Source organism: Heterocephalus glaber, unplaced genomic scaffold, assembly GCF_053883595.1.
Source record: "Heterocephalus glaber isolate CG9 unplaced genomic scaffold, H.glaber_assembly_v1.0 deba00001795, whole genome shotgun sequence".
Taxonomy (NCBI): Eukaryota; Metazoa; Chordata; class Mammalia; order Rodentia; family Bathyergidae; genus Heterocephalus; species Heterocephalus glaber.
The window spans coordinates 697,502-725,285 of record NW_028258476.1 but is presented as its reverse complement, the minus strand read 5'-3'; the positions used below and the strand labels follow the sequence as shown (position 1 = coordinate 725,285).

The following is a 27,784-nucleotide window of genomic DNA, read 5'->3' as shown; positions in this document are numbered from 1 at the left end:
TCGCACTAAAGAGGTGCACAGTGAGGACACACGACGCAGGGGGCCTAGCGAGGGGGGTACGGCGAGGACAGGGAGAAAGGAGGGAGGGCAAAGGGAGGATCGCGGATTTAAAGGGGCCGCGGACAATACCCGGCCCCGCCGCGCTGCCGCTGCCGCCGCCGCCGCCAACGCCGCTGCGTTCCCAACTTTACCTCAGTCTCCTGCACACTGACACCCCGGGCCGCGCCGCCCCTGTCACGTGATATAAGATTCCCTCCTCCCCGCCCCCTCCCTCCTTTTCCCTCTCGCGCTCGCTCTCGCGCCTTCCCCCTCCCACTTGCCTTCCTGCGTCCCCCAGCACGTGACGCAAAAAGGAACGCGCACGCCAGCGTGCGCGCGTCCCGACGCCACGAAACACTGCTCTCCGGCTGGGCGCTGCGCCCCGCCCCCTCCACGGCTGCCCCGCCTCCATGGCGTGACGCATGCTCGGCCTCCGCTTCCGCTGACGCGTAGTTCCGCGTCTCCGCGCTGGACGCTCCCAGGTGCCACTGCCCGCCCTAGTCACGTGTCGGGGGGTAGTGGGAAGGCGTCGTTCTCCTTTACTAGCGCGGCCATCCGCCATGTTTTCAGGCCGGGTCTGACTTTGTCTTCCCCCGTAAAGAAATGGCCGGGGAGCTCCAGGGAGCCCAGGCGCCGTTCATTCAGCGGAGCCTGGGCTGACGAGGCAAAGCAGCGGGGACTCCGAGCATTTCTGCCTGGGGAGGGAGACCATGGCGTCCAGCAGTAACTGGCTGTCCGGTGTGAATGTCGTGCTGGTGATGGCCTACGGGAGCCTGGTGAGATTCCCCAACCCTATTCCTGGTGTCGCGTGTGACCCAGTCGAGACCCCTTTAGCCGTACCCTGTCTTCATTCTCCACCCACTCACTTGCGTTTTTTCTGGGGTTTTTGACGCCTATCCCAGGAATACCTGGGAGCGCCGGCACCAACCCAAACAGCCCCGCCCTGCCGAGAACCCTCCTTCTAAACTTGGGCGCCGACCCACCCCTCCCCACCCCTGGCTTCCGGAGATCCCGCCCCATCTTTGACGGCCTTCTTTCCCCCATGTTTCACCCCAGGCCTCCATCAGTGCGAGCCCGAGTCTGGGAATTTTGAATGAAGTCATGCTTTCTTATAAAACTTTTTAAATTAAAAGTTCTCATATCTTTTCGGACAGGTATTTGTACTGCTGTTTATTTTTGTGAAGAGGCAAATCATGCGCTTTGCAATGAAATCTAGAAGGGGACCTCACGTCCCTGTGGGACACAATGCCCCCAAGGTAGGTCCTTAGGGCATCAGATAAACTTGGTTCTCCAGATCATTTAGGCACAACAGTGAGATCCCCTTTGCCTTGTAGGGGTGACTCTAACTCCCCTGTACATCTGGTTACCCTCGGACTTTTCCTTAGTAAATTAAGCAGCAGTTGTCAGCTTTGGGACTTGGCTCTCCTGCACAGGCTGTAGCTTACCCAAGAACTTAATTTTTTTTATCTGCTGAGTGGACGACTTGTGATGTTACCAACTGTGCTGTAAAATACTTCACAATCCAAGAAAGTGTTCAAATGGGAAGGGGAACAAGGGAGGAAAGAGGGAGAGAGGAAGGGACAAGAAAAAAAAGTGAGAATAGGAGGAAAAAATGGAGACAAAGTTTTTGTGCATAGGGAAAGGAGCTGGGGTGGGATGGGATAAAATAAAATGAAATTTATTAAGACTATTTCCTGCCCCAGAGATTTAGCTCAGTGGTTCCGCCGCCTGCCTCAAAAGCCCAAGGTCTTGAGTTTGATCCATGGTAACAAAAAAAAGAATTCCCAATCCATTTTAAATCATTCAGTGTTTTTTTGTTTTGTTTTAGGATGAGCTTGGAAGTGATTACAGTTAGCCCAAAAGCAATAAGGAAGTGTTATGTTTGAAGAACTTAGACTCATGTAAGAGCCCCATAAATGGTATAGTTCTACTATTCACATTACAAACAGGCCTTTAAAAAGGAAGCAGTTTACTGGAAGACACATAAAAAGTGAATAAGCTGGCCCGCGATTTAGCTCAGTGGTTCCAGCGCCTGCCTTGCAAGCACAAGGTCCCGAGTTTGATCTCTGGTACCAAAGGGAAAAAAAAGTGAATAAGCTAATGGTCTCTTACCTTTGATTATATTTTCTCCTTAGGAGATTACCTTCCTTTCCTTGGCTTTCAAGGCCTACAGACAAAATTTTATTGCAAGCCTTTTTCCTGCATTCTATACTTCCATATCTAACTGCCTAATTGACATTTCCATTTAGATTTCTACTGCCACCCCTATCCTGCTGCTTCATTTTTCAGTCTTCAACTTAGTTAAAAGCATCTGCTGCCTTTACCAACTTTCTTTGGTATAGGTTTCACCCAGTCTCTGAGAACAAGCTTCACTGGTTGCGTTTCACACCTTTCCACATGTTGCTGTGTCTTGGTGGTATCTTCACGTGGCCCATTCATTGGCTCTGCTTAAAGGGTACTTTCTCAAAAGAGGAATGCTATTTCAAAAGTCTGCTTTCTCATAGAGCTGTGATGTTTCCACATAACATTTGCCACAAAATTTTTTTTTTTTTTTGGTATCGGGGATCGGGTTTGGATTCTTTTTTGTTGTTGTTTTTTGTTTTTTGTTTTTGTTTTGTTCGGGTTTGGATTCTTAATAACCTGTCCAAGGTATACATCTCTGAGCTAGGTCTTTTTTTGGGTGGTGGTCCTGAGGATCGAACCCAAGGGCTTCATGTGGAGCTATATCCCCAGCCCTCCCTCTGGTTTTGAGACAGGGTCTCACTATCATCCCCGGCCCTAATGCCTGTATTCTTGAAGCTTAGTCTGGGCTCAAATTTGTGATCATTCTGCCTCAGCTTCCCAGTGTGCTCAGATTACAGGTGTGTGCCATCACACCCAGTTGCCAATCAGTATTTCCTTCATCCCAAAATATCCCATTCTACTCTTAAGCAATCACCCCTCTTCCTCCCAAGCCTAGGTAAGATATCCTTGTGTTTGTGCTAGAATCTCACATAAATGGATAGAATCATACAGTACATATACTCTTGTGAATAACCTAGATTTTTTCACTTGACATTTTTTTTGGTACCGGGGATCGAGCTCGGGACATTATGCTTACAAGGCAGGTGCCAGAACAACTGAGCTAAATCCCTGGCCCTCACTTGGCATGTTTTTGAGACTCATTACTTTTGCAACTTTTTCATCCAAAATATTTTGGAGACTCGTTTTGATGTATTTATTTTCAGTTTATTTGCACTTTTATCATACTCCAGAATATGAATATATTACCATCCATTTTAAAGTGGACTTGGATTAACAAGCTAAAAAAATTACAATCAATTCTACTATGAATATTCTTCTACATGTGTCCCATTACACATGAGCAAAAATTAATTTCATTCTCTTTTTTTGTGGTGCTGTGGACTGAAAGTACACAGGGTCTTATAAATGCCAGGTCTTACAAATGAAAGTATGCAGGTCTTACAAATGCTCTACCCTGAGCTACACCTCTAGCTCAAGTGCCTGCATTCTTTTTTTTTTCTCTTTGGAGACAGTCTCACTTTATAGTGCAGGCTGACCTTGAACTCACTGTAAAGCCCAGGCTGGCCTCAAACTAAGGACAATCCATCTGCCTCAATCCCCTAAGCCCAGCACACCTGTATTCTTTTTTTTTTTTTTTTTTTTGGTACCAGGGATTCAACCTGGGACCTTGCACTTTCGAGGCAAGCACTAGAACCACTAAGCTAAATCCCCAGCCCTAATACCAGTATTCTTGAAGCTTAGTCTATTAGAAGAGAGAAACACACACACACACACCAAAAAAAAAAAAAAAGAGAGAAACACATTGTAAATACTCAATTAAATGTTAAAAAATTTGTGTCAGGGGCTAGGGATTTAGCTCAGTGGTTTCACCGCCTGCTGTACAAGTGCAAGGTCTCGAGTTCGATCCCTGGCACAAAAAATAAAGAATCCAAACCTAGGGCCGGGATATAGCTTAGTGGCACCCCACCTGCCTCACAAGCATAAGGTCCTGAGTTTGTTGATCCCCAGTACCCCCCCCCAAAAAATCCAAATCTATTCTTACTAAACTCCTGCATCTTGCCAAGTTACTTCATTGGTTACACAAGTGTTTTTTCATCTTTGTCTTAGTTATTCACATGTTCTGCCCTATTTCCAGGTTGGGGCATGCACCATATAGGGTAAATGATGGTGTATTCTTTTCTCTGCGTGCACAGGACTTGAAAGAGGAGATTGATACTCGACTATCCAGGGTCCAGGATATCAAGTATGAACCACAGCTCCTTGCAGATGATGACACAAGGCTGCTACAGCTGGAAACCCAGGGAAATCAAAGTATGTGGCAAGCTCTTGGAGGTGTCTTCGTGAGGAGTCCCACGGGTTCGGAATCCCTTCGCTTTCAGAATTGTCAGCTGTTCAGAGACCTACTTGTTCCTCGGTTACTGGATGTGTGTTAGATGCAGGGAGGCAGCATATTAGGGAGGAGCTTGGGGGATCTTTGGAAGGTGATGTCTGAGACTAGCCTTTTTCTCAACAGGTTGCTACAACTATCTGTATAGGATGAAAGCTTTGGATGCCATCCGTGCCTCTGGTAAGGGCCAGCTGATCGGGTCTATCCTAGGATCCTAAAAAAATTTGCCCTGGGAACAGTGATGAACCCATTTAGTATGTTAGGGTATTCTGCATCCCTGGCTAGCTGGAATTTCCTGGAGTTCTGAGAGTACTGGCTACTCTTGCCTAAAGGGATGATGTAGACAGATTGTTTCTTTTCCAGAGTCTGAAGGGTTTTGTTTCTGATTTTTAAGGTTCTTCTCTTGAGACCTATAGTTTCACGAGTCGGTAATTTACTTTCTTGGCACAAAAGACTGTAACTTCTGTTTTTTCATTAAACTCAAGAGAGAGGGTTCTTGTTTTTTTTCCCATTCTGTGACCACTTTTCAAGTATGCTTTAGCTCTGCCAAAACATCATTTCCATCTTAAAGCCAGGATGGGGAAGGAGGATAGTAAAAAGGATACTAATGGTATATTGTGTCATTGGCATAGCTTACATTTGTGTGACTACTTGGGCACAACTGGTCTTAATTCTATTTTAACTTACCTCTAACTGATTTTATTAGACCTATGTCTTAAGTGGGGAAATTAACTAGAAAGGGTAAACCCTGGGAAAAGGTGTCATTATGCCACTGTCTCCTCAGAGATCCCATTTCATGCTGAAGGCCGGCATCCTCGTTCCTTAATGGGCAAGAATTTCCGCTCCTACTTGCTAGATCTGCGAAACACTAGCACTCCTTTCAAGGGTGTGCGCAAGGCCCTCATTGACACCCTGCTGGATGGTTATGAGACAGCCCGCTATGGCACAGGAGTAAGTGGATGGCTAGTTTTTCCTTCAGGAACTAAAGGGATAGACTGGACTATGATCCTCACTCTTCCTTTCTCTTTCCTAAGGTCTTTGGCCAAAGTGAGTACCTGCGCTATCAGGAGGCCCTGAGTGAGCTGGCCACTGTGTGAGTTTGCAAGGAAACCTGTCAGAGGGGCTGGTTAGAGGATTTAGAGGTCCTGCACTGTCCTGCAGTGAAATGACCTTCCTAAGGCAGTGTGAACAAAATCTGGACTGTCACAAGCTTCTAGACTGTTAGCACTGTCTCCGGCCCCCATTAGCACATGTGCCAAGCGTGGTGGCGCACACCTGTGATCCTAGCACTCTGGGCAGCTGAGGCAGGAAGATCTCAGGTTGGAGCCCAGGCTGGGCAATTAAGATCTTGTCTCAGAATTTTAAAAGGCCTGGGAACATAGCTCAGTGCAAAGACCCTGGGTCTCTAGTATGTGTGAAAAAGAAAAAGAATGAGAGCCTGGCATATGAGCTAAGCATAGAGGCTTTGTGTGTGTCTTTTTACTTTGTATGCATTTTTTGTCTAGCCCAATAAAATGTCAAGATTGGCATAACCTAGCAAACAATAAAATTTTTGAGCATATAAGAATTTCTTGCTGTGACCAGGGATTTAGCTCAGTGGTTCCGCTGCCTGCCCCACAAGCACAAGGACCCGAGTTCGATCTCTGGTACCAAAAAATAAATAAATAAATAAGAATTTCTTGCTGTGGATTTAGCTCAGTGGTTCTGCAGCCTACCTCGCAAGCGCAGGGTCCTGAGTTCGATCCGCAGTACCAAAAATAAAAGAATTTTTCAGTTTCAAGGTCCTCTGTGTCTTGTTCTGATACAAATCAGAATTGACCAGGTGTGATGGTGCACACCTATGATCCCAGCACTCAGGAGGCTGAGCCAGGAGGATTACTAGTTTGAGGCCAGACTGGGCTACATAGTGAGTTCAAGGCCAGCCTGAACTACATAGCAAGAACCTATCTCAAAATAATAATAAGCCTGAAAATAAAAGAATTAAATGCCACCCAGTTTTACTACTGAAAGTGTTGTCATCCTGTCTGAAATGAAAGGCATCACTTAGCTTTTGAGCACTTGTCTGTAGGAGTAGAATCACTTTTGTTTGGGAATGTTTTAGATATCTGATCAATTTAAATATTCAATTTAAATATTCATTAGATTGCTTATGCAGATCTTAAAATGACAGCGCTCAGTGAGAAAGAAAGGCCAATCTAAAACTAAAAAGTACTGACCTTACCAGGCATGGTGCCGCACCCCTGCAGTCCCAGCAGTCAGGAGGCTGAGGCAGGGGATGTCTGTGAGTATGCGGTCAGCCTGGACCACATAGCAAGACCCTGTCTCAAAATAAATAAATAAAGTGTTTACCATTTTTAAAAGAAAAATTAGTTATCATCCATGAAAAGAATGCATCTGGGGCTGGGGATTTAGCTCAGTGGTTCTGCCGCCTGCCTTCCAAGCACAAGATCCTGAGTTCGATCCCTGGTACCAAAAAAAAAAAAAAAGGATCTCTTTTCTGTTATGTTCATTACGGCTGTCACAGGTGACAAGAGTTAAGTCTTTCCTGTCTTCTCTCTGTCACTGCAAATGAATTAGCTTGTTCCTAAAGACAGAAAGTCCTCGTGAAGTCAAGCATGGTAGCCTGCGCCAATAATCCCAACATTCTGGAGGTTGGATGCATGACAGGGTGGCTGCGCCTAACGCTACTGATGTGTCCCCCTTCTTTTGAAGACAGGATCTCCTTCTGTAATGCAGGATGGTCTTGAACTCACTGTGTAGCCCAGGCAGGCCTCGAACTTTTGGCAGTCCTCCTGCCTCAGCCTCCCAACTGCTGGAATTACTGATGTGTACCACCAACCCAGCTCTGATACATGCATTTTTAAAAGTCTAAGATAATAAATATTGTATCATGTGAATTTTATTACACTTTTGAAAAATAACTTTCTCTGGGCCAGGCATGCTCTAGCTCTAGTAAATCCTAGCACTCCAGAGCCTGAGGCAGGAGGATTACCATGAGTTTGAGGCTAGCCTGGGCTACATAGTGAGCTCAAGGCCAGCCTGAGCTACACAGCAAGACCCTGTCTCAAAAAACCAAAATAAGTAAGTAACTTTCTCTGGTTGCAGTGGTGCAGCCCCTAAAATTACAGCCACTTGGCAGATTGAGGCACAGGGATTACACGTTTGAGACGAGCCTGGGTACCTGTGAGACCCTACCTCTAATAAAAATATAAAGGCCAGGCCGGGTGCTTCCGATGCCTGCCTCGCAAGTCCAGGGACCCGAGTTCAATCCCTGGTGCCAAAATAAAAATATAAAGGGATGGTGATGTAGCTCAGTGGTAGAATACTTGCAGAGCATGTGTAAGACCCTGAATTAATTTCTAGTACCACTGAAACATTTTTTTTTTTTTTATTGAGACGGCCTCACTATGTAGTTCAGGCTGGCCTTGAACTCACAGTGTAGCTCAGATGGCCAGAAACTTGCAGACGTCATCGTGCCTCCGCCTCCCCGAGTGCTGGGGCTGCAGGTGTGCGCCACCACTCTCGGCTGTTTCTTTGGTTTCTTGGAGTGTTCGGTGGGTGTGGTGAAGGAGTACAGGCTTTGAAACCTGACATAGTTGAGTTTGAGTCTCAGTCTTCTTTCTACCTTTGTGACTCCATAAGTGTCCTATCCTGCAAAAACCAGTATGGGCCCCCCTGGGGATGTAGCTCAGTGGTGCCGCCGCCTACCTTGCAAGCCCAAGGTCCTGAGTTCAATCCCTGGTACCAAAAAAAAAACAAAAAAAAAAAACAGCATAGCGGGTGCTGAGAATGTTGGTCAGTTACATACCAGTAAACCACCAAGTGTAATGTTGTAACACTATTTTTTAGTAAGCAGTTTTCAGGGCTGTTCAGACTGGGGATATGTTAACCACTTACACTGGGTGAGTCAGTAGAGCTAAACCATCATGTAATAAAGGAAAGCTCGTGCCAGAAATGAGAACTCAGTGGGAAATTAGTTTCCCTGCTATTTCCATGCTATTGGGTGGGACACTGAGGCAGCATTTATGGAGTTGGATAAGCCTGTTCATAACTGCCCGTCTGTATTCTTAGGGTCAAAGCACGAATTGGGAGCTCTCAGCGACAACACCAGTCAGCCGCCAAAGACCTGACTCAGTCCCCTGAGGTCTCCCCTACGACCATCCAGGTGACATACCTCCCCTCCAGTCAGAAGAGCAAGCGCGCCAAGCACTTTCTGGAATTGAAGAGCTTCAAGGACAACTACAACACACTGGAGAGTACTCTGTGATGGGGCAGAGGGAGGACTCGCTGCAGACTGAGCCAGGCGGTGCCCTCTGCAAGTTGCCCTGCATGGGGGTGTGGGGGCCATGTGGCTCAGCCGCCAGAGCCCCATTCCTGAGGCTCACCCCACCTTTCCTTATGGCATTTTCAGAACATTAGCTGAGACTTAATTTTCCCACAATACCACTTTTTTGTGGATTTAAATTCAGATGGCATTCTTAGTAGGTTATTGTCAAACCTACCTTAAAGTTTTTCCCATATTTTTGGTCAGAGTTTACCCACCCTGTTCCAGGCTGCTTAATCTCAAAGGTGAACATTGAGGTGAGGCATCTTCCACATCTACCCTGTCATACTCAGTTGAGGGAACTGTTTGCCTTTAGGGTGTCTTAGGGTCACTGCTTGGTGGTGAAAGCAGATAGGGTGCCAGGTGTGGTGGCTCACACCTGTGACCCAGCAGGCAGGAGTCAGGCAGGAGGACTTTAGTTCAAGGGCAGCCTTGGCTACATAGCAAACTCAAGGCCAGCTTGAGCCACACACACAAAAAAGTGACTTCAAAACAAAGCCGATGGGGACGGGGATTTACCCCACCTGCCTCGCAAGTGCAAGGACCCGAGTTCAATCCCCAGTACCAAAAAAAGAAGACAACTGGTGGGGAGAGGGGTAAGGAAGCAGGTGGTGTGGAGCACTTTATCCTGGTGCTGCACTGTACACCAGGACATGTAACATTAACACAACTTTCCTGATGAGCCAGGATCTGCCCTCCTGCTCTCATTCAGTTCTCTTGTCAAATAAGAATGTTCTAAGACCTGGCGTAGACCAGGTGTGGTGCATGCCTGCAGTCCCAGCACTCAGGAGGCTGAGGCAGGAGGATTGCTGCAAGTTCAGAGGCAACCTGGACTACATAGTGAGTTCAGGGCAGCCCGAAGTGTAGACCCTGTCTTTTTTAAAAAAACAAACCTGGCTTTCGCCGCCTGCTGCGCAAGCGCAAGGACCTGAGTTCGATCCCCGGTACCGAAAAATACAAAACAAACAAAAAAACCTGGCATAATCTGTGCCAAGATAGGAATCCGTGTGAAGCCATGGTTTCCCCTAATTAGCCGATGGACTGGTTTGACTTTATAAATTAGTTATTTAATAAAATGAAATGTTGAAAAATAAAGCATATGGCAGGGGATTTAGCTCAGTGGTTCCAGCACCTGCCTTGCAAGCACAAGGTCCCGAGTTTGATCCCTGGTACCAAAGGAAAAAAAAAAAAAGAAAAATAAAGCATATGATTCATTGATTTACAGTTGTCTTTTAGTAAAACAAGCACAATACAGTATACTTTCTGCACTTTCTTTACAGCAGGGCAGAGAGCAGGGGTGGTGACCAGTGGCACGCTTGCCACCGCAGGCTGTTTCTGTCATCACTAGTGCAAGAGATAAGGGGTTGGCTCCAGGAAGTGGTAGGACGGACCTACAGTCTCACAGATACTCTCTGGGACGCTAACAGACAGTCTGGAAACAGACTGTGGCTCTTCCTCATAGGTTTGCCTGTGTCACTAACTGAGGGCCAGAACCAAGATACTCTTCAGGTCTCCAGGGCAAAAGGCCAGGTGACCAATCAACTCTTAGGCAGAGGTCATTGTTGGAGGCCTGCATGTTGCTATGGCTACAGAAACCTTGGTGACTGAACCAAACCGGAGTGCCTGCCCAGGCTTCTCAGGCTTTATCAAGCAAGGCTGTAGACATGTCTCCAGAAAAGATGACAAAAGTAGAAGAGGTACACCGTTACAAGGAGGGGCTAGGCTGGAGGAGTTTGTTTCCCTTGAGATTTCAGAGTCAGTTATCAGGAGTGTGCCTTTTTTTTTCCTTTTGGCTATAACAGCACAGTTCGGAACAGGAGCAGGAGTCTACATCTAGTCTATAAGTGTTCCACCCCAACTGCATGCTTGCTTTCTTTGATCCATTCTAAAAAGAGTGGCACTTCCTTCCCTCCCCTAGGAAACTGAAGAGGTCTAGAGACTCCCAGCAGGAAGGGTGTGGCAGGGAGGTTTTGGAGGCCGGGTGGATAACAGAACTCCTCCTCTTGCAGACCTTGCAGAGGGCCTCGAGACTTAAGAAGATGGTTGACAGGTAACCTCTGCTTCTACCCCTTCCCCACCTTTCAGCACCACCTTTCTACTTTCCTGTCCCTAAGCCTCCTCTAGCTCTGCTCTCCTCTTGGGGGCTCAAAAAGAGAAAAGCTGAGAATGGTGGTGCACACCTGTAATCCCAGAACTCTGGGAGACTGGGGCAGGACCACAGACTGGACCCTAGCCTGGGCAACTTACTGAGAGCTTGCCTTAAAAAATAAAGATGGAAAAATAAAAAATAAAAATAAATAAAGATGGGTGGTTAGGGATGTAGCTCAGTGCAGAGGGTCTAGGTTCAACCCCCAGTACCACCAGAATGAAAAAGGGGAAACATCAGGAAGGGGTAAGAAGCAGCCTTGTCCTCAAAGCAGGTAAGAGCAGTCTCATTGTGCCTAATAGATAAGGGATTTATTCCATCTGTTCGTCATTCTTATAGAAGCAAGCTTTGTTTTGGGTTTTTTGAGACAGGGTCTTGCTGTATAGTCCAAGCTGGCCATGAATTTGTGGCAGTCCTTCTGCCTCAGCCTCTCAAGAGTTGGGATTACAGGTGTGCACCTCTATGCCAGGCAGGTTTTTTGCTTTTAGGAAAATGCAAGTATTTCTTGCCCAGCTTAGTACTAATTATAGTGATATCTTGGTTCACAAACACTTTTGTGAGCAATTTAGTTCACAAATAGAAGCATTTGGCAGAAATTTGTTTTTGTTTGCAAACTCTACATTGGGAAAACTGGCCACCTTTCCCAGAATCATAGAACGAGTTAAGTTTGTGAACCAAGGAATCACCACATGATAGGTATTGCTGTGTTTGTGGACTTAGTGAAAGGAGTCAGAAGACTGCCTCCTGTGAGAAGCATTTGCTGCAGCTATACCTGCAGCCTGCACACCTTTCCTTTTTTGTGGTATGGGTTAGATCTACCACAGAGCAACATCTCAGCCCTTTTTTTATTTCAGCTTCCCAAGTTTCTAAGATTACAGGGCCAGGGATTTAGCTCACTGGTTCCACCACCTGCCCTGCAAGTGCAAGGACCCAAGTTCGATCCCCGGTACCAAAAAAAAAAAAAAAAGAAAAAGTGAAAAAAAAGAGCTAAGATTACAGGCATGTGCCACCACCCCCAGTTTAGCCTTGTGCTTTTAAAGAAAGAAGAAAAATTGACAAAAGCTTGGCAGGTGGCACACACCTATAATCCCAGCACTGGGGAGGCTGGGACAGGAGGATCATGAGTTTGAGGCCAGCCTGAGCTAAACAATGAGCTCAAAGCCAGTGTGGACTACATAGTGTGATCCTGTGTCCAAAATAAAAAATAAAAAGCATTGATAGGGTTGCTGGAGACATATATAATGTGATGAAAAGAATATATAGTGAATGTAAAAAATTCCTTTAAATTCATTATAGTAAGACTCATTACCCAAAATACTCCCCTGTTCTTCAAACACAGTGATCCCACCCTTCTTGCCACGTTCTAGAGCAGGTTGGAAGTCTCCACTCACATCTTCAGTTGCACTCTTATGACTCCCTGTAAGTCCTGAATTGATTTGAAACATTGAGCCCTCATGGTCATTGTGACTCTTGGGAGGAGCCAGAAGTTTCGTGGCTCCAGATCCAGTAACTAAAGTGGAAGAGGACACATGCTCATGTTTTTATGAACATGCCTTTCTGTTGGATGGTGCATGGCAACAGCATTCACCATGTTTTTGATCACCTAATAAAGACACAAGAGGATTTCCAGAACTGCTTCTGAGAGTGGCAAGAACAAGATGGGCATGGTGGCACAGGCCTATAATCCCAGCACTCAGGAGGCTGAGGCAGGAGGATCACTGCAAGTTTGAGGCCATCCTGAATTATAAGTGAGACCCTGTCTCAAAAAACAAAAAAGTGGCAAGTACAATGCAATAGTGTTTGAAGCAAAGGGGAAATAACAATGTGTCTTTTACTATAATAATTTTGTTAAACATTCACTGTATACTTTGGTTACCCATTGTAGCTCAGTTCAGAGGCTTACCTCACATGCAGATAGCCCTAGAGAATTCTCAGCACTAATGCTCGTCCATATATCGCCTCAGTGAATTCCGATTAAAATGTCTGGGATGTGCAGGGCCTGGCAGTGCACACCTATAATCTCAGTACTTGGGAGGCTGAGGCAGGAGGATTGCTGCAAGTTGAAGTCCAGCCTGGGCTACACATGAGTTCAAAGCCAACCTGAACTACAGGAGACCCTGTCTCATAAATAGATAAATCCACTGTTAATTATCAACCCCCTCTCATCTCCATCCTGGGGATTCGAATGCCCTCCCGCATCCTACACAAGCACTGTACCCCTGAGCTACGTCCCCTTGTGGGTTTTGCAGTCTTCTGATAATGCCACAGGGCTCTGGGTAAGTAGTGAGCCTCACTGATGGGGTTTTGATCTCCACTGCTAACTCCAGCCTGTCCAATGCCCACCTCTGTATACCTGGGGCAGGTGGCAGAATTCACATACTCACTGCATGTGGCAGATGACCCTGAGCCAGAGGAGAAACCCGTATGCTGTCCTACGGCTGCAGGGCACCATGGAGGAGGAGTTGGCGCTGGCTGACCGACACCTGCTGCTGGTGAGTTCAGGAGGCCTTTGCCTTGGCCAGCTGGGGCTGCCAGCTCCGGGTCTGTCCCTCTCCTTTACCATGAGGGTTTTCCCCATTATTCCCAGACAGCTCTTCCACTGCCAGTGCCGAAGTTCTTTTTCAGTAAGTGATTCTCTGCATCAAGCGTGCAAGTGACACACCTTAAAGTCCCCTAAAGCACCTCTCCTCCCACCTGCCTCATTGTCCAGGTCCCTCTCCCTGGGGTCCCGATTACTATCTCGGCACCAGCTTTGTATCCTGCTGCCTAGCAGAATTCCTGTCCTCAGGAAATATTTGCTGAATATGAGGCTCCACTCATGGAGAAAAAATCGAAAAGGCTTCCCTTCCACTGGTCCAGCCTGTGCTACAGCTTGACTTTATGTTACAGCTAAGAACAGGTCCACGAAAGCCCAAGTCATGGAAAAGCAACCAGGGCAAGAGGGGGACAAAGGGCAGAGACAGGGCCCAGCACCGCTCTCCCACACCCCGCAGGTCCGCCAGGCTGCCCTGCGCCAGCTGTTTGAGGAGGAGCATCAGCAGTGCCAGCAGGAGCTACATCGGATGGGCAAAGCTTTCTACGTGGAGAGACTCTGACGGCCTCCCAAACACTGCTCCTGCGTCCTCAGCACCTGTCAGTCAAGCCTCACTGAGGCCTGCCACCTTGAACTACCCTCCCCAAATGACAATGCTGGCCTCTTCACTCTCCTACCAGCCCCCCTGGCATTTAGGAAACCACCCAGGAAAAACTGATGGAAACAAAAGTGACACCTTGTGGTCAGTCTGAGATATGCAGTGTTGCTGTGGCAGGGGAGCGGATGGGCAATGTGACAGACAAAAATCCTGCTTTGTTTTAACAAATAAAATTACAGCTTATATAAGGATCATACTCAGACCACATGGCCCATTCTCTCAGCCCTTACCCCTGATTTGTTCCTAACTTCCTGGATTTTACATTCCACTTCTCAAAGCTCTCTTTCACTAATCTTTTCTGCACGGACAAATAGCTTTGAATATAGCTGTTAATCTACAGGCACTGTGGTGCTTGAGTATCAGAAGCCTGGATTTTAGGCTTTGAGTCATCCAGTTACTGTGAAACCTTGGAGAAACCTCTTCCTGCTGGGCCTGAATTCCTCCCTCCAGAGAGGTGGGAGGGTTGTAAACTCAAACACCTCTGGGCACCGGGCAGGTGATATAGCAGGTATGAAAATGACTGCTAGCATTTGTGGGCCCTAGAAAGAACATTCCATCCTGAGGCATTCAGAATACTGAAAAGTGCTGATCGATCATGTGCATCCATAGGCCACAGGGAACCTTGCTATTTAGGGTCCACTTTGTACACAGGTGACACCGGAGCAGCCAGTAGCAGCAGTGGACTCTCGGGTGCCCCCCTGTAACCCCACCCAAGTCTCTTCCCCTGCTCCCAGCCTCCTCGTGGCTCACTCATCTCCATCTCCTCCTGAAACCCACATTTTTCATCTCCTAGCTGTCGGAGCTTCTTCCTTCTGCCCCTAAACACTCTTCTGCTCAAGAGCTCCTAGAGGCAGCAGGGTACAAAAAGAAGAACATGAGGGCCGGGGATTTAGCTCAGTGGTTTCCCCGTCTGCTGCACAAGTGCAGGGACCTGAGTTTGATCCCCAGTACCAAAAAAAAAAAAGAAGAAGAACATGAGGCAGGAGGATTGCCATAAGTTCAAGACAAAGTGAGTTCCAGGCCAGGATGAAGTACACCACGAGACCTTGTCTCAGAAATCAAAACAAACAACAAATATATATATGATGATCACAGGCTTGCAGTCTGGTGTGGACTCACTTCTGGCTCCACCTCTTTAACCCTGAGTCGCATATAAATGGCTTGATCCATCTGAGCCTCATTTCCTCTTCTGAAAAAAAAAAAAAACCAAGAACAGCCACACCCATCTGGCATTATTTTGAGGTTTAAATGAGTAAAATGTAGATGGAGCAAGGCCAGGGCTCGGAACACAGCAGACAGCCGCTTCCCACTCAGGAGACTTCTCTGTGACCCCAGTGCCTGCTTGCTGCCCCCTCCTTCGGTCCACGTGTCATTCTCCACCCCATACTCAACCTCTCTCTGCTCCATATAGCCATTCACTTGCTCCCATTACCCCATCCCAGTCCTTTTTTATTTTTAATTGTGAGGCAGGGTCTTGTAAGACTTCTAGGCAGGGTGGCCTGGAACTTGCTATGTAGCCCTGGCTAGTCTCAAACTCAAAATCCTCCTGCCTCAACCTCCTGACAGCTGGGTTACGGGTGTGTGGCACCACACCTGGCTGACCCTCATCTTTGGTCAGTAGCTACTGATTAGAAGACAAAGAAGACAAAGAGTTTGCAGGCTGGTGAAGGAGACAGGCCTTAAATAGTAATGGCAGATACAAAACTTTTTTTTGAGACAAGGTCTCACCATGTAGTTCATGCTGGCCTTGAACTCGATATGTAGTCTAGGCTGGCTTTGAACTCACAGCAATCCTCCTGCCTCAGGCTCCTGAGTGCTAGGGTTACAGATGTGCACCACCCTGCCTGGAACGATGTGTTCTATAGGAGATAAACTATACACACATGGTCTGGATTTGACCCTAGCCCTAAGACTGAGTTTCTTATTCCTTCTGTCTGTTTTCCTGCCCTCTCCTCCCAAAGATCTGTTCCATCTCATTTCCCTTCTTTCATATTCCCTTTTATTTGTCTCCCCAGCCACCTTCTGCTTTTTACTCGTGGTAGTATCACCTCCAGTTAAGAGGACAGCTTTAGTGCTAGGTTTCAATCCTGGCTCCATCACTCACTCACTGGCCGTGTGGCCTTGTAACAGTTATTCTGATTTTCTGGGTTATAGTTCCTTCTATGTAAACTGGGAGTCATGCCTACCTCACTGAGTCACTGTGGGATTAAGTAAAGTGTACAGAGAGAGCTGCACTAGTGTCCGTTGTGCTGACCCAAATGATGCTTTCCTGCCCCTAGGATAGCTTTCCCCTCCTCATTTTCACTGCATCATCTGGATGCCCCTACCTCCAACCATCCCCCTTTGCCAACCTCTTCTGTTTTTCTCTTCCTCTTCGCGCTGTTCATCTGGGCTCGGGGTGCCCCATCCCTCCGCCTGAGCCCTGACCTTGGCCCTTTACCCCAGGGCTTGTCACTGCTGAGCTGGCTCCAGTATTGGCAGGTCGGCCCCACAGAGCCCATCTTCCCAGGCCTGTGCACACCCTGTCTGCTCATATCACATCAGCCCATGCTCAGAGAGAATCGAGTCTGTTGGATGGCATGTGGGGGCAGGCCTGCTCCCCTCTATGGCCAACACCTTACCCACTTCTGTGGCTCGGAAGGGCTCTGTGCTGCTTGCAGTGGCCCCCTAGGAAGAACTTCCAGGAGAGCCAGAAGGCTGTCATCAGAGGCCCTGCAATGTCTGGACAGTTCTGTGGTGTCTCCTTCCCAGAGAGCCGCTCTTCCTGCACCACACCGATACTCCCAGTCTGCCTCTGCTCCCCCAGGGCTGCACACAGAAAAGTGTTCAATTCCTGGTGGGCCCCTTTCCAGCCACGGTTCCCCAGTGTGGTCAAGTTCTCAGAGGAGGGAACCAGAACTTGGGGAGTTAAGGATAAGAAGGGAGGGCAAGAAGGTAAAGATTATGCACACACACACATCCTCTTTGTGGACCATAAAAATAAAGGCACAGTCCACCAGCAAGCGTCCTACCTTGGGTCCTGCATCCCCATTTGTCAGGCTTTCCCTGGGAGGAAAGAGCCGCACAACAGGAACTGACTGGGGCTTGGGCTAAGCTATCGATCCACCTAGATCAAGGTCAGTGCGGGCTGGGGCATGGGGGAGGGTGTTGGCATCAGGACAATGGGAACAAGGACACAGGGAACAGGCCTGAGGCTGAAGCAGTGCCCTCCTCCCATCCACACTCCCACAGAAGCCCCCCAGCCCCAGCACAGCTATAACTCGGGCTCCTTTCTGTCCCGGGGAGGGAAGGATCTGCCTTCCACATGCTGTCCAAAAGACCCAATTCTCTCTGAAGGAAAAGCCCGAGAAGGGAACCAGGCTGGAGTGCTGTGAGAGACACCCTTGGAGACGCCAGCTGGGACGCTTTCCTGGAAAGCCCCAGAAGAGAAGGGGAGTCTAAAGACTGCAGCCAGCTCTCTGGTAGAGGGAGTTCCCTCTCTCACCCTCAGTCTAGAGCCTTGGTTTCAATCCTGCCAGGCAGGAGAGACCATGGATCTCGTCTTCTGAAGCAAGGCTGGAGTCTGCTGAGGAGACAGCACGTTCCCCTGTCCTGCACATCTGATGGTGACTGCACAGAGGGTGCCTGGAGGACTAGGGGAAAGGTGAGACATGACACGAGGGAAGAAAGAAGAAAGTCAGCATCCCAAACTCCTCATGCCACTTATGGGTGGCACCTAACAGCCGTGGGTGCTGAGGTGGGAGGCATATTGGCAAGGTTAGGAATCCGCTGGAAAAGTAAAGCAGGACATGCATACCTCCCACTCCATGCCGGAAGCCTTGGGCTGCTGGAATGGCATCGAAGACAGCAGGTGGCAAAGCTGTGAGAAGCTGCTGACACGGCTGATCCTCTGGGCACCGAGTACGTGATGTAAGAGGCAGAGCTTCATGGGGAGCCATGGGGAACGGTGGGTGCCCGGATGTGGAGCTCTGCCCGGCAGTTTCTGCTCCAGGCCAACGTGGCCCAGCCAAGGCCAGGGACCAGCTGCAGAGGCGGAGGCAGGGATGGCACAGAGGCAGATGAGTGAGAGCCAAGGGCAGGGGTCAGTGCCCAAGCATCTGCCTCCACGCAGACCTGAGAGGGCCCTGCAGTCTGCCAGGCCTTTCTTGGCAGTGAGGAGGAAGGAGATGACACCACACTTGCCTGCCTGCTTCTGTGTGATATGTTTGATATTGGGTTGTTTAATTAGGAATCAACTAAATGTCAAACATATTCTTACAGTAGGAGGTGATTCAGCACCACCAGCTCTTCCACCTCAACTTCAGGGGCTCTGGGGCTCTTTGTTACCGGGGATCAAACTTGGGTCCTTGTGCTTGCACAGCAGGCGGCGAAACCACTGGGCTAAATCCCCAGCCTTGGGGCTCTTGTCATTTGTACGGAACCACTTCTTTCCAGGACCCCCTGAAGGACCATTACAGCAACCTAATGTGGATTTTGATCTTAACCTGGTCTGGAAGTGGGAGAGGTGGAATTTGGGGATCAAATCTTTCTGTATCTTGTCCCCTTATTCTAGAATGGATATGTCTCTTTTCCTTCTCTTCTCGTATTTTCCCCCATCATCTTATTCTCTGCCTCCTTTCCCTGGGACTCTCCTGTTCCCTGATCTCTTTCTCTGCATAGTCTCCATGACAGGGGCCTTTGATTTCTCTCCTTTCCTTCCTGAGTCGGATGGTCCACCTTCGTGGTCTACCAGTACTAATCCACTGCTACTAACCTGTGACTAGAAGCTTTCATGAACGGACTCCAGTTCTGTTCAGCCCTGCCCGACGGGTGTCTTAGTTCTCACATTGCTGAGGCTTACACTAACTAGCCTTGACATTATGACTAACTAGGATCATTTATATTCTTCCCTGATAGCTCCGGTCACCTTAAACGGTGCCCACCTCTCCCCTGACATATTCTTGGCACCAGTGGATGGGGATCAGTGACTACCTGTCAATAACAAGGCACCAAATGGAAAAATGAACATGGCCTGGAACTAAACTGGGAGAATAGAGGTGGCGATGATGGTTAGAAGATAAGAGGGCGTGTAAAGCAGAGTGGAGAACTGCATAGGCCTTGATACACATAGGCACAGAAGTTCTATTTTAAGATCACTATGAAAAAACAGAGGGCATGATCTTATCTGGATTAACCTGTCCCCTATAACTCATGCCCGAGGATAGCCTTCCAGATCCCAATCCTACCCTCTTACTCTTATTTGCAAGGCTCTTACAGGAGAGGAATGACACCTCTAGGCCAATCAGAGACTCCCAGAATAGCACAGCAATTTGATCTGGGGATCTGGGGGGATTGTCACGGATCACGACTGACCTCCCCCCTTCACTGTTGCTGCAGCTCCCTGGAATCAAGAGATGAAACTCAACCAGTAGAGTTTGGTCAGCATCCAGCACAGCCTAGGGGAGAGCAAGGAGGGAGCTGAAGGGCAACCAGGACCTTCTGTAGGAAAAGTGCCAGTCTAGAATTGCCAAAGTACCCTTCCTTTTTCGGTGTTCTTCCCTCTCCTGTCCTTGCACCTTTGTTTCGTTTCTGAGAGGAGGTCTCACTATGCTGCCTCGGCTGGCCACTGTCTTTGTGCTTCTCAAATACCCACAGAGCCGCTTACATTGAGTGGCAAGTTTCAAGGGCAGGGAGAGCCTCTCCCTCCTCTGCTTTCTTTTGTCTAAAATCAGCCTCAGCTGTTCCCCCATTTTTTTTCTGCTGGTGATGTCAGTCCATCAGTGTGTCCACCCCTGCGTCCTGCCAGGAGAACAATGATGGGGTAGAGGGAGCTCGGAAGACCTTATTTGGAATACGAGGTGGGGCTGTGGGCACAGATAAAGGCTGGGTCTGGGGAGCTCGGGCACTCAGGCACAGCCCCTCCCTTGCCGCCCTGGTCTCCAGCTGTCCAGTGTCCACAGGTGAGCTCACCCTCAGCCGCTGCCCATGATGGAGGCCATCAAGAAGAAGATGCAGATGCTGAAGCTGGACAAGGAGAACGCTCTCGATAGGGCAGAGCAAGCTGAGGCTGAGCAGAAACAGGCAGAAGAAAGAAGTAAACAGGTAGGCACCGGCACTGGTCTCTCTCATGTGCTGGCAAACAGGACCATGCGATAGAAGGGTCTTTCCATGAAACAAGGGGCCACCAGTGTCAGCAGCTTCTTTGGGTGTGAGGGACTCCCCGATCTCAATGGATTAATAGAGGATCTAGGGGGCCCACCTCAGACTCCCTACATGACCCTGGGAAAGTCAGTGGCCCCTCCTGGGCCACAGTGCATCTGAAGTGGACCATGTTCGGAAAGAACCCCTGCCTTCTAGAGGACACGGTAAGAGTTTAGTGTGCACCGTCTTTTTAAAATACAGCCACAAACATCTGCACCCTTAGATACTTGCCGCCCCAGGGTCCCGGATAAGAACTCACGATGGCTTGGTCATGTTAAGGTCAGAGATTAAAGAGTCACAGGTCCAAGCCATGGCATAGCTCCCACAGCAGAGGGCAGAAAGTGGCTGGGACGACAGGGCTCGGGTCTGCCAGAGTCCAAGTCCACACGGCTGTGTTGTGTGTCTTTGTATGTGACTCTTGGGCTCCTATAGCTGGAAGATGAACTAGCAGCCATGCAGAAGAAGCTGAAAGGGACAGAAGATGAGCTGGACAAATACTCTGAAGCTTTGAAGGATGCCCAGGAGAAGCTGGAGCTTGCAGAGAAGAAAGCAGCTGATGTGAGTATAAGAGAGATGGGGGACAGGTTGATCCACACATAGATCTGCCTCTCACACTGCACTCCAAACATGCTTTGACATGACAAGTACACTGTCATCGGTACACAGAACACACATGTATATCCCCATACGTGATGCATGTAAGCACATGCTGGTATACCCTCTCAATGGCACACGTTTTCTTTCTCAAAGACGTGCTGAGGCCAGGTGCAGTGGTGTATGCCTTTAATCCCAACTACTCAGGAGGCTAAAACAGGATGGCAAGCTTGAGCCCACCCTAGGAAACTTAGCAAGATCCTATCTTGAAATAAAATAATAATTTTTTCTTTCTTTTTTTAGTACCAGGGATCGAACTCGGGTCCTTGCACTTGTGCAGCAGGCAGCAAAACCACTGAGCTAAATCCCCGGCCCTAAAATAATAATTTTTTAAAAGGTTGCAATGTAGCCCAGTGGTAGAGTGTACTAGTTTGGATTTCCAGACCCCCTTTCCCCCACTAAACAACACACACTGGAGCTGGAATTGTAGCTCAGTGGTACAGGATTTGCTTAGCATTCATGAAACTGGGTTCAATCCCCAGCACTGCAAGATAAAAATAAATAAATAGCAGGCACGCAGACGTCTCATTTTTATCCCCCACCCCAGGAATTTATCTTTTTCACAACCTGGACAAAGGGAGAGGGCTCTAAGTCCAGACTGCTATCATGTATCCCACCTCCTCCCCCACGCCACATTCTTAGCTTTTGTGTACAAGGTTTGGCATGTGGACTTGTGTATTAATAGGGAATCTCTCATCTCTCAACTGTCCCACAAAGCTAGCTCAGATTTCACAATATGAGATGGAGGTCACGCTCACCCTGGCCCTATATGGGTTTATTATGTTGGTCCAGGTAGGTATCTGCCTTTATGCCATGCAGATGACCTAGGGAGCACTACTCATAGAGCAGCAGAGGGGTCCGGAGAGTGGACTATAATGGAAACTAAAAAGGAAACTTAGGCGTGAAAGTCCTAGCACCAGACCTCAAGTAAATTACCCAGTGTCTGTAGGGCTGGTTTCTCCATCTGGAAATGAAATAACCACAGCCCTGTAATCCTGAGTAGGAGCATTGAGTGTGAAACCAGCCTGGGCTACATAGCTTTTCCCACTGCATATTATCTTATAATCACCTACTTTCTTTCATCTTCAACCTTGAAATTTTCTTAAAAAAAAAAAAAAAAGAAAGAAATTTTCTTCAAAGATTACTGAGAGACTAGATAGGAAAGTATTGGAGGAAAAAAATTACCATAGGAATATTTTTATTTTTTTTGAAGCAAGGTCTGTGTAGTTCAGACTGGATTTGAACTCACTGTGTAGCCCAGGCTGGCCTCAAATTCTTGACAATCCTCCCACGTGCTGGGATCACAGGCGTGGGCCCAGCTCCCCATGGGAATCTTTTCGTTTTGTTTTGTTTGGTACCGGGGATCGAACTCGGGTCTTTGCACTTGCGCAGCAGGCTGCGAAACCACTGAGCTAAATCCCCGGCCCTATCCATGGGAATAGATAGCAGCAAAAGCACAGCCCTGTGCAAGTGAGAATGGTCGCTTCTCAGCGAGCAGAGCTAATGGAAAACAGGGCCCTGAGCCTGAGCTCGAAGTCATATTTGGTTTTGGAAAACAGCTAGGACCAAGTAGGCCATTCACAAACACGGGGTTCTTACAGTCTGTCTGGCATCAGGTTTTCGATTTTCTCTTTGGTTTTCCATCACCTTCAATGGCTCAGGGAAGTGACAAATTTGAATATATGAAACCAGAGGTTAGAAACACAACCTGGATAATACACATTATATACACTCAGTTTATCAAAACTTCAGCCATTTAAAATGATACTCTTCCTTCTTGGAAAACTGTAAAACAAACAACAAAGAAAACCAAAACTTAATAAGCCAAACCCGTAAGTTATGCGCAGGGCTCTGGGTAAGTGCTGAGTAGCCTGCTGGAGGTACCTAGGTTCTAGGTGCAGGTGGCCAGGCCTCACAAATGAGTAGTGTCAGGTTAGGGAAAACTCTGTGAGGCGTTGGGAAACAACTTCCTGGGAAGGTCTTGAGGCTGAAACAGTATCAGATTTGAGGAGACATGTTCCAGGGACAACAAAAAGAACAAAAAAGTCTTGTGCGCGCTTTGGCAGCACATATACTAAGAACAAAAAAGTCTAGCTATGCATGGTGCTACATGCCTATAATCTCAGCAATGGAGAGGCTGAGGCAGGAGGCTCTGAAATTCAAGGCCAGTCCGGGCTACATAATGAGTTCAAGGCCAGCCTGAATTACAGAGCAAGACCTTGTCTAAAAAAAAGAAAAAGGCCAGGGATTTAGCCTAGTGGTGCAGCTGCCTGCCTCGCAAGCACAGGGTCCCAAGTTCGATCCCTGGTACCGAAAAATAAAAATAAAAAAAATTAAAGAAAAATTTGCTGGGGACAAATTTTGTCTGTTCTAAGATATTTTACACAAACATGGTGTCCTCATTCATGTGGAAGAAGCTTCCTCATATTTATACAGGAATCTACCAAAAACCATTAAAGATGTAAAATGTTGGTTTTAAAAATAATTCATTTGTAGGGGGCTGGGGATTTAGCTCAGTGGTTCTGCTGCCTGCCTCGCAAGCACAAGGTCCCGAGTTCAATCCCCAGTACCCCCAAAAAATAATAATTCATTTGTGGGCCGGGTATTTAGCTCAGTGGTTCTGGCTCCTGCCTGGCAAGCACAAGGACCCGGGTTTGATCCCTGGTACAAAAAAAAAAAATTCATTTGTGCCAGGGATATAGCTCAGTGGCACCTCACCTGCCTGGCAAGTTTGATCCTCGATACTAAAAAAAAATAAAAATAACTCATTTAACTATTCTCGCCTTTGTTAGTTTTCTTGCCAAATCAGTAAGCATCTTTGGAGATACAGACAAGATCTAGAAGCAGGAGCACAAGACCATGGCCAAGGTCTGTTGGCCAGGTTAGATGGAAGCAAGAAGAAAGGTTTCTTCCCCCGTAAGTCACCACGGTGGCACGAATCCTGCCCTGGCCTGCGTTTGTACATAAAGTTTACTGGAGCACGGTTAGGCTCATTCACTCACACATTGTCTACTTTCTCCTTACAATAGAGTAGGTCCACAGAGACCCTATGCCTAGCAAAGCCAGAAATACTTACTAGATAGTAAGCTTTGAAAAACACTTGCTGGGGCCGGAGATTTAGCTCAGTGGTTCCGGCGCCTGCCTTGCAAGCGCAAGGTCCCCAGTTCGATCCCCTGTACCAAAAGAAAAAAAAAGAAAAACACTTGCTGGCCCCAGGAAAGGGAAGTATTTATAGTAACTGAGGAAAATGCTGAGTAAAAAGGAGTAGGTCAGAAAGGTCTGCAGCAGATCTTTGTGGGGAGCGTACTCTGTCCAGCACAAAGGAAGTGGACAGCTCAGCTTTTGTCTTTGAATTAATAAAGAAGCAAAAAGCTGTAAGGGGAAGAGAGGGCAGAGGGAGTCAGCAACTAACTGGATGTTTACACAGGCAGTTCTGATTATCTGAGAAGCTTTTATGAAAACGTAGGACTTGCCAGCACTGTCTAAACAAAGAAAGGGCAAGATATGGCAAGGTCATTCTGAACTTTTTTTTAAGACAAGGACTTGCTGTGTAGCCCAGGCTGGCCAGCCTCAAACTCATGGCGATCCTCCTGCCTCAGGCTCCTAAGTGCTGAGATTACAGGTGTGGACCACCACAGCTGGTGGTTCAAAACATTTTTTCTTCCCTGGGCTTGTCTAATATTATCATACATGAGGCAGGCATGGCAATGTATCCTAGCTATGAGGGAACTAAGGTAGGAAGAGCAAAATTCAGGGCCAAATGGGGCAACTTACGGATACTCTCAAAAAAAAGGAGGGGATCTGGGGATGTAGCTCAGTGGCACTGAGTTCAATGCCCAGTACCAGCAACACACTGCGCCCTTAACCGTGGTTGAAATGGAGGTAGCTCCATGCTACAATCCAGTGGCAGTGAGCAGATAGTCACAGTGTTGTGCAGCCACATCGAAGGTCCTCTGAATCTGAGAGGGAGTCAGAAGCTGTTTAGAGAGAAACAAGGGGATATGGAGTACAAAGGTTAGGACACAGAAGTCACAGCATAGCACCATTTTATTTTAGTTTTTGTTTTATTATTATTGTCAGTTTTTGGTACTGGGGATCGAACTCGGGACCTTGTGCTTGGGAGGCAGGCAGCGGCACCACTGAGCTAAATCCCTGGCCTATATATTTTTATATTTGTTCTCATTAAGTTTATTGGTACATGTTAGGTATACAATATGATGACATTCATCATTGGGAATTTGTACCTGTACATAATGTATCTTGCTTATTTTTTCCCCATTCCCTGTGCTCCCTTCAACCCCTCTGCTCCTCTGTATTTACAAAGACTTTGCTTCCATTTTTTCCTTTTCACCATAGCACCCTTTCAAAGAACAGGGGTTGGGAGGGATGGTGAGAAAGGACAGGGCCGGAGATCTCACCTGTTGATATATTGTATTGCATTGTTTGTCACCAGGAAAACAATAGCTCTGGGTCCCTGGCTGCCTCTCCATGCTTCTAGACTCTCAGGAGTCATCCCACCGGTCTCTGGATGAAGAGAAGATTGTCCAAACCTACGGGCCTCAGGAATGCCGGTGTTTTTTGAGCCCCTTTGGTCTGTGAGGTCTTCTGCTCTTCTCGGGCTGGGGAGGTGCAGTAGTGCCCTCTGCTGATCAGTACCTGGATAATGAAATCTCACCCCACAGTCCCTCCCTAAGATCTCAGAATAATTTGGAAAAAATTTTAGGCCGTAAAAAAAAAAAAATTAGGCCGTGAGGGCAGAGTTTACTGAGCCAGAACTCTGCTCTCCCCTCCCAATTCTTTTTTTTTTTTTTGGTACCGGGGATCAAACGCAGGACCTTATGCTTTCAAGGCAGGCGCAGTGCCACTGAGCTAAATCCCCGGCCCCGACAGGTTACGGAGAGGAGTATTTGCCCAGGCTGTTTCTCTAAAATACTTTCATTGCTCAGGATTTCCAGTGAGAGGAAGAAACACCTCTGGAGGGCTCATCCTAGGGACCAGACCAGACCTTGAGAGCAGTGACCGCCTTGGTCCCACTAACACTTTGGGGCCAGGAGTCTTAATTCTAGGTCCTGTTATACATCCTAATTCTCTAAGGGAAAGGAGAGCTGCACCAGGGAGAAATGTCTTTATTACTCACTGTGAAGGTGGAGGGATACAGAGTAGAGGGAAGACAGAAAGTTTAAATCTCTTACCATTGTGCTTCCAGAAATCCTGCATGGTATGCCAGTAGGAGGAGGGAGGAGTTTCCTTTTCTTTTCTCTCTTTCTTTCTCTTTTCTTTTCTGTTTTATTTGAAGCAATACAATTTAGATATACATGACAACATTCGTCATAGGGAATTTTACCTGTACATGATATATAGAGCTTCTTCTTTTTCCCCATCCCCCACCCCTTTCCCTCCTTATTTACAAAAGCTTTGTTTCCATTTTTCCTTCCAGTCTCTTTTTTGTTGTTGTTCTTCCTTTTCTTTCTCCTCCTCCCTCCCCTGTTCCCCTTCTCATTTGAACATTTTCTTCCCATTTAGGAGCAGGGTTTTTTTGTTGGTACTGGGGATCCAACTCTGGTCCTTACACTTGTGCAGCAGGCAGGTGAAACCACTGAGCTAAATCCCGGGCTCTTAGGAGCAGTTTTTAACTCATAAATAGTCCCCTGAGGCACAAGTGGGAGTGAAATTGTTGAAAATCATAACAGGATGGAGGTTCAATTCCATAGTAGTCTTCCAGGCACTCCTATCTTGTTTCACAAAGGATCCGGTGTCAGGAATCTGTAATCAGGACTCTTTCCCAGATAAAATTCCGGCATTTTACTCATCCACAAGTGGGATTGTAAGTGATGCTTGTTTTGTTTTTTGTCTCAGGCTAGTCTTGAACTATGTAGCCCAGGCTGGCCTTGAATTCGCTGAGATCTTCCTGCCTCAGCCTCCCGAGTGCTGGGTTTACAGGCGTGCACCACCACGCCTAGCTGTAAGTGATGTTTGAATTACTAAGATCTGAATCACTCCAAGGTTTGAAGGGGCTGGGAGGTTAATGTATGAGGCATACTGACTCTCAAATAAGGACTGCACACCTGTAACCCCAGATACTGGGAAGGCTGTGGCAGTAGGATCACAAGTTCAAGGTCAGGCTGGGCAATTTAGTAAGACCTTGTCTCAAAATAAAATTTTTTTTTTGTGGTACCGGGGATCGAATTCTGGACCTTGCGCTTGCGAGGCAGGCGGCGGCACCACTGAGCTGGGTCCCCGCCCCTCAAAATAAAATTGTTAAGAAAGGGCCGGGATGCAGCTCAGTGATGGGGCGACCCTGGGTTCAATGCACAGTACCGAGGGTGGTGGTGATGGTGGGGAATGACTGAGGCAGGCTGGTATTCTAAACAGAGCACTTAGTTTATAACTGATGCTAAGCAGAATGAGAGCTTGCCCCACTTGCCTTTCTTCCACCGAGGTAGCTCCCTCCGTTGACTCCCAGGAGATGGAAGAATCTGCCTGAGTAGGTTTTGATAGGAGCTAGAGTGAGGGTCTTTGAAATACTGAATCCCCGAAGTCTCCTAGGCTTTTCCTAGACCTTGTTTTGGAGTCTGGCGGGGTGCGTGGAAGCCGAGCGTGTAAGGTGTGTAGGGCGCACGACACAGCGTGCCGGCCCGCGGATGAGCGGGGCGGGAAGGCAGGGTAAACGCGAGAGCGTAACAGGCAGCGTGACACTTGAGAACGGGCCAGTCATTGTGCGCCACCTGCCTGGCCCAACAAGCCGGACCTTGAAGCGCCTCCCCGTTACCAGGGCAGCTGTCCGTTTTCCCAAGCGCACCCCTGTTTACTGCCGGAGGAAAAGCGGGGCAGGAGCGGTC

General features: G+C 47.8%; 4 protein-coding genes and 1 long non-coding RNA gene across 63 annotated transcripts in view; 3 read left to right on the top strand and 2 right to left on the bottom strand.

Moving 5' to 3' along the window:
• The window catches only part of Ubap2l (ubiquitin associated protein 2 like), a 46,391-nt gene extending 46,075 nt beyond the window's left edge, over window positions 1-316 (bottom strand). For 18 of the 45 annotated variants that reach the window (XM_087203286.1, XM_021249462.2, XM_021249470.2 and 15 more), the window contains exon 1: window positions 130-236. The gene's annotated coding sequence lies outside the window, so the exon portion shown is untranslated. Of the gene's footprint in view, window positions 1-129 lie in introns of all 45 variants that reach the window. The other 27 variants (XM_013067984.3, XM_021249459.2, XM_087203295.1 and 24 more) reach the window with 11 other exon arrangements.
• A 210-nt stretch (window positions 317-526) lies between these two features.
• On the top strand, window positions 527-9,992 carry Ltap1 (lipid transport auxiliary protein 1). Of its 2 annotated transcripts, XM_087203310.1 has the most exons (7): window positions 531-815; window positions 1,194-1,295; window positions 4,257-4,374; window positions 4,577-4,630; window positions 5,235-5,401; window positions 5,485-5,543; window positions 8,522-9,992. In XM_087203310.1, the coding sequence occupies exons 1-7, from the start codon at window positions 750-752 to the stop codon at window positions 8,715-8,717; spliced, it is 762 nt and encodes a 253-aa protein (XP_087059436.1). In that variant the 5' UTR covers window positions 531-749; the 3' UTR covers window positions 8,718-9,992. The 2 variants fall into 2 exon arrangements, with proteins under 2 accessions (XP_087059437.1, XP_087059436.1); XM_087203311.1 differs by lacking the exon at window positions 1,194-1,295 and having other exon boundaries at window positions 527-815.
• LOC106008390 (uncharacterized) lies at window positions 9,894-27,607 on the bottom strand. 4 transcript variants are annotated; one of them, XR_015448111.1, is made up of 5 exons: window positions 27,370-27,607; window positions 26,138-26,226; window positions 25,364-25,615; window positions 24,022-24,922; window positions 9,894-22,730 (listed from the first exon to the last, which is right to left on the bottom strand). It is a non-coding gene; the product is annotated as an uncharacterized LOC106008390 (long non-coding RNA). The 4 variants fall into 4 exon arrangements; XR_001182752.3 differs by lacking the exon at window positions 9,894-22,730 and having other exon boundaries at window positions 23,049-24,922; XR_015448112.1 differs by lacking the exon at window positions 9,894-22,730 and having other exon boundaries at window positions 23,049-24,922; window positions 25,364-25,564.
• On the top strand, window positions 10,187-14,307 carry Cfap141 (cilia and flagella associated protein 141). The gene is made up of 4 exons (XM_087203312.1): window positions 10,187-10,471; window positions 10,784-10,824; window positions 13,283-13,412; window positions 13,914-14,307. The coding sequence occupies exons 1-4, from the start codon at window positions 10,439-10,441 to the stop codon at window positions 14,013-14,015; spliced, it is 306 nt and encodes a 101-aa protein (XP_087059438.1). The 5' UTR covers window positions 10,187-10,438; the 3' UTR covers window positions 14,016-14,307.
• The window catches only part of Tpm3 (tropomyosin 3), a 30,283-nt gene continuing 22,481 nt past the window's right edge, over window positions 19,983-27,784 (top strand). For 5 of the 11 annotated variants that reach the window (XM_021249261.2, XM_021249264.2, XM_021249257.2 and 2 more), the window contains exons 1-2: window positions 19,984-20,192; window positions 20,724-20,849. In XM_021249261.2, the coding sequence (XP_021104920.1) occupies window positions 20,076-20,192; window positions 20,724-20,849 (243 nt within the window). In that variant the 5' untranslated portion in view covers window positions 19,984-20,075. Of the gene's footprint in view, window positions 20,193-20,723; window positions 20,850-27,784 lie in introns of all 11 variants that reach the window. The other 6 variants (XM_087203307.1, XM_021249263.2, XM_021249258.2 and 3 more) reach the window with 2 other exon arrangements.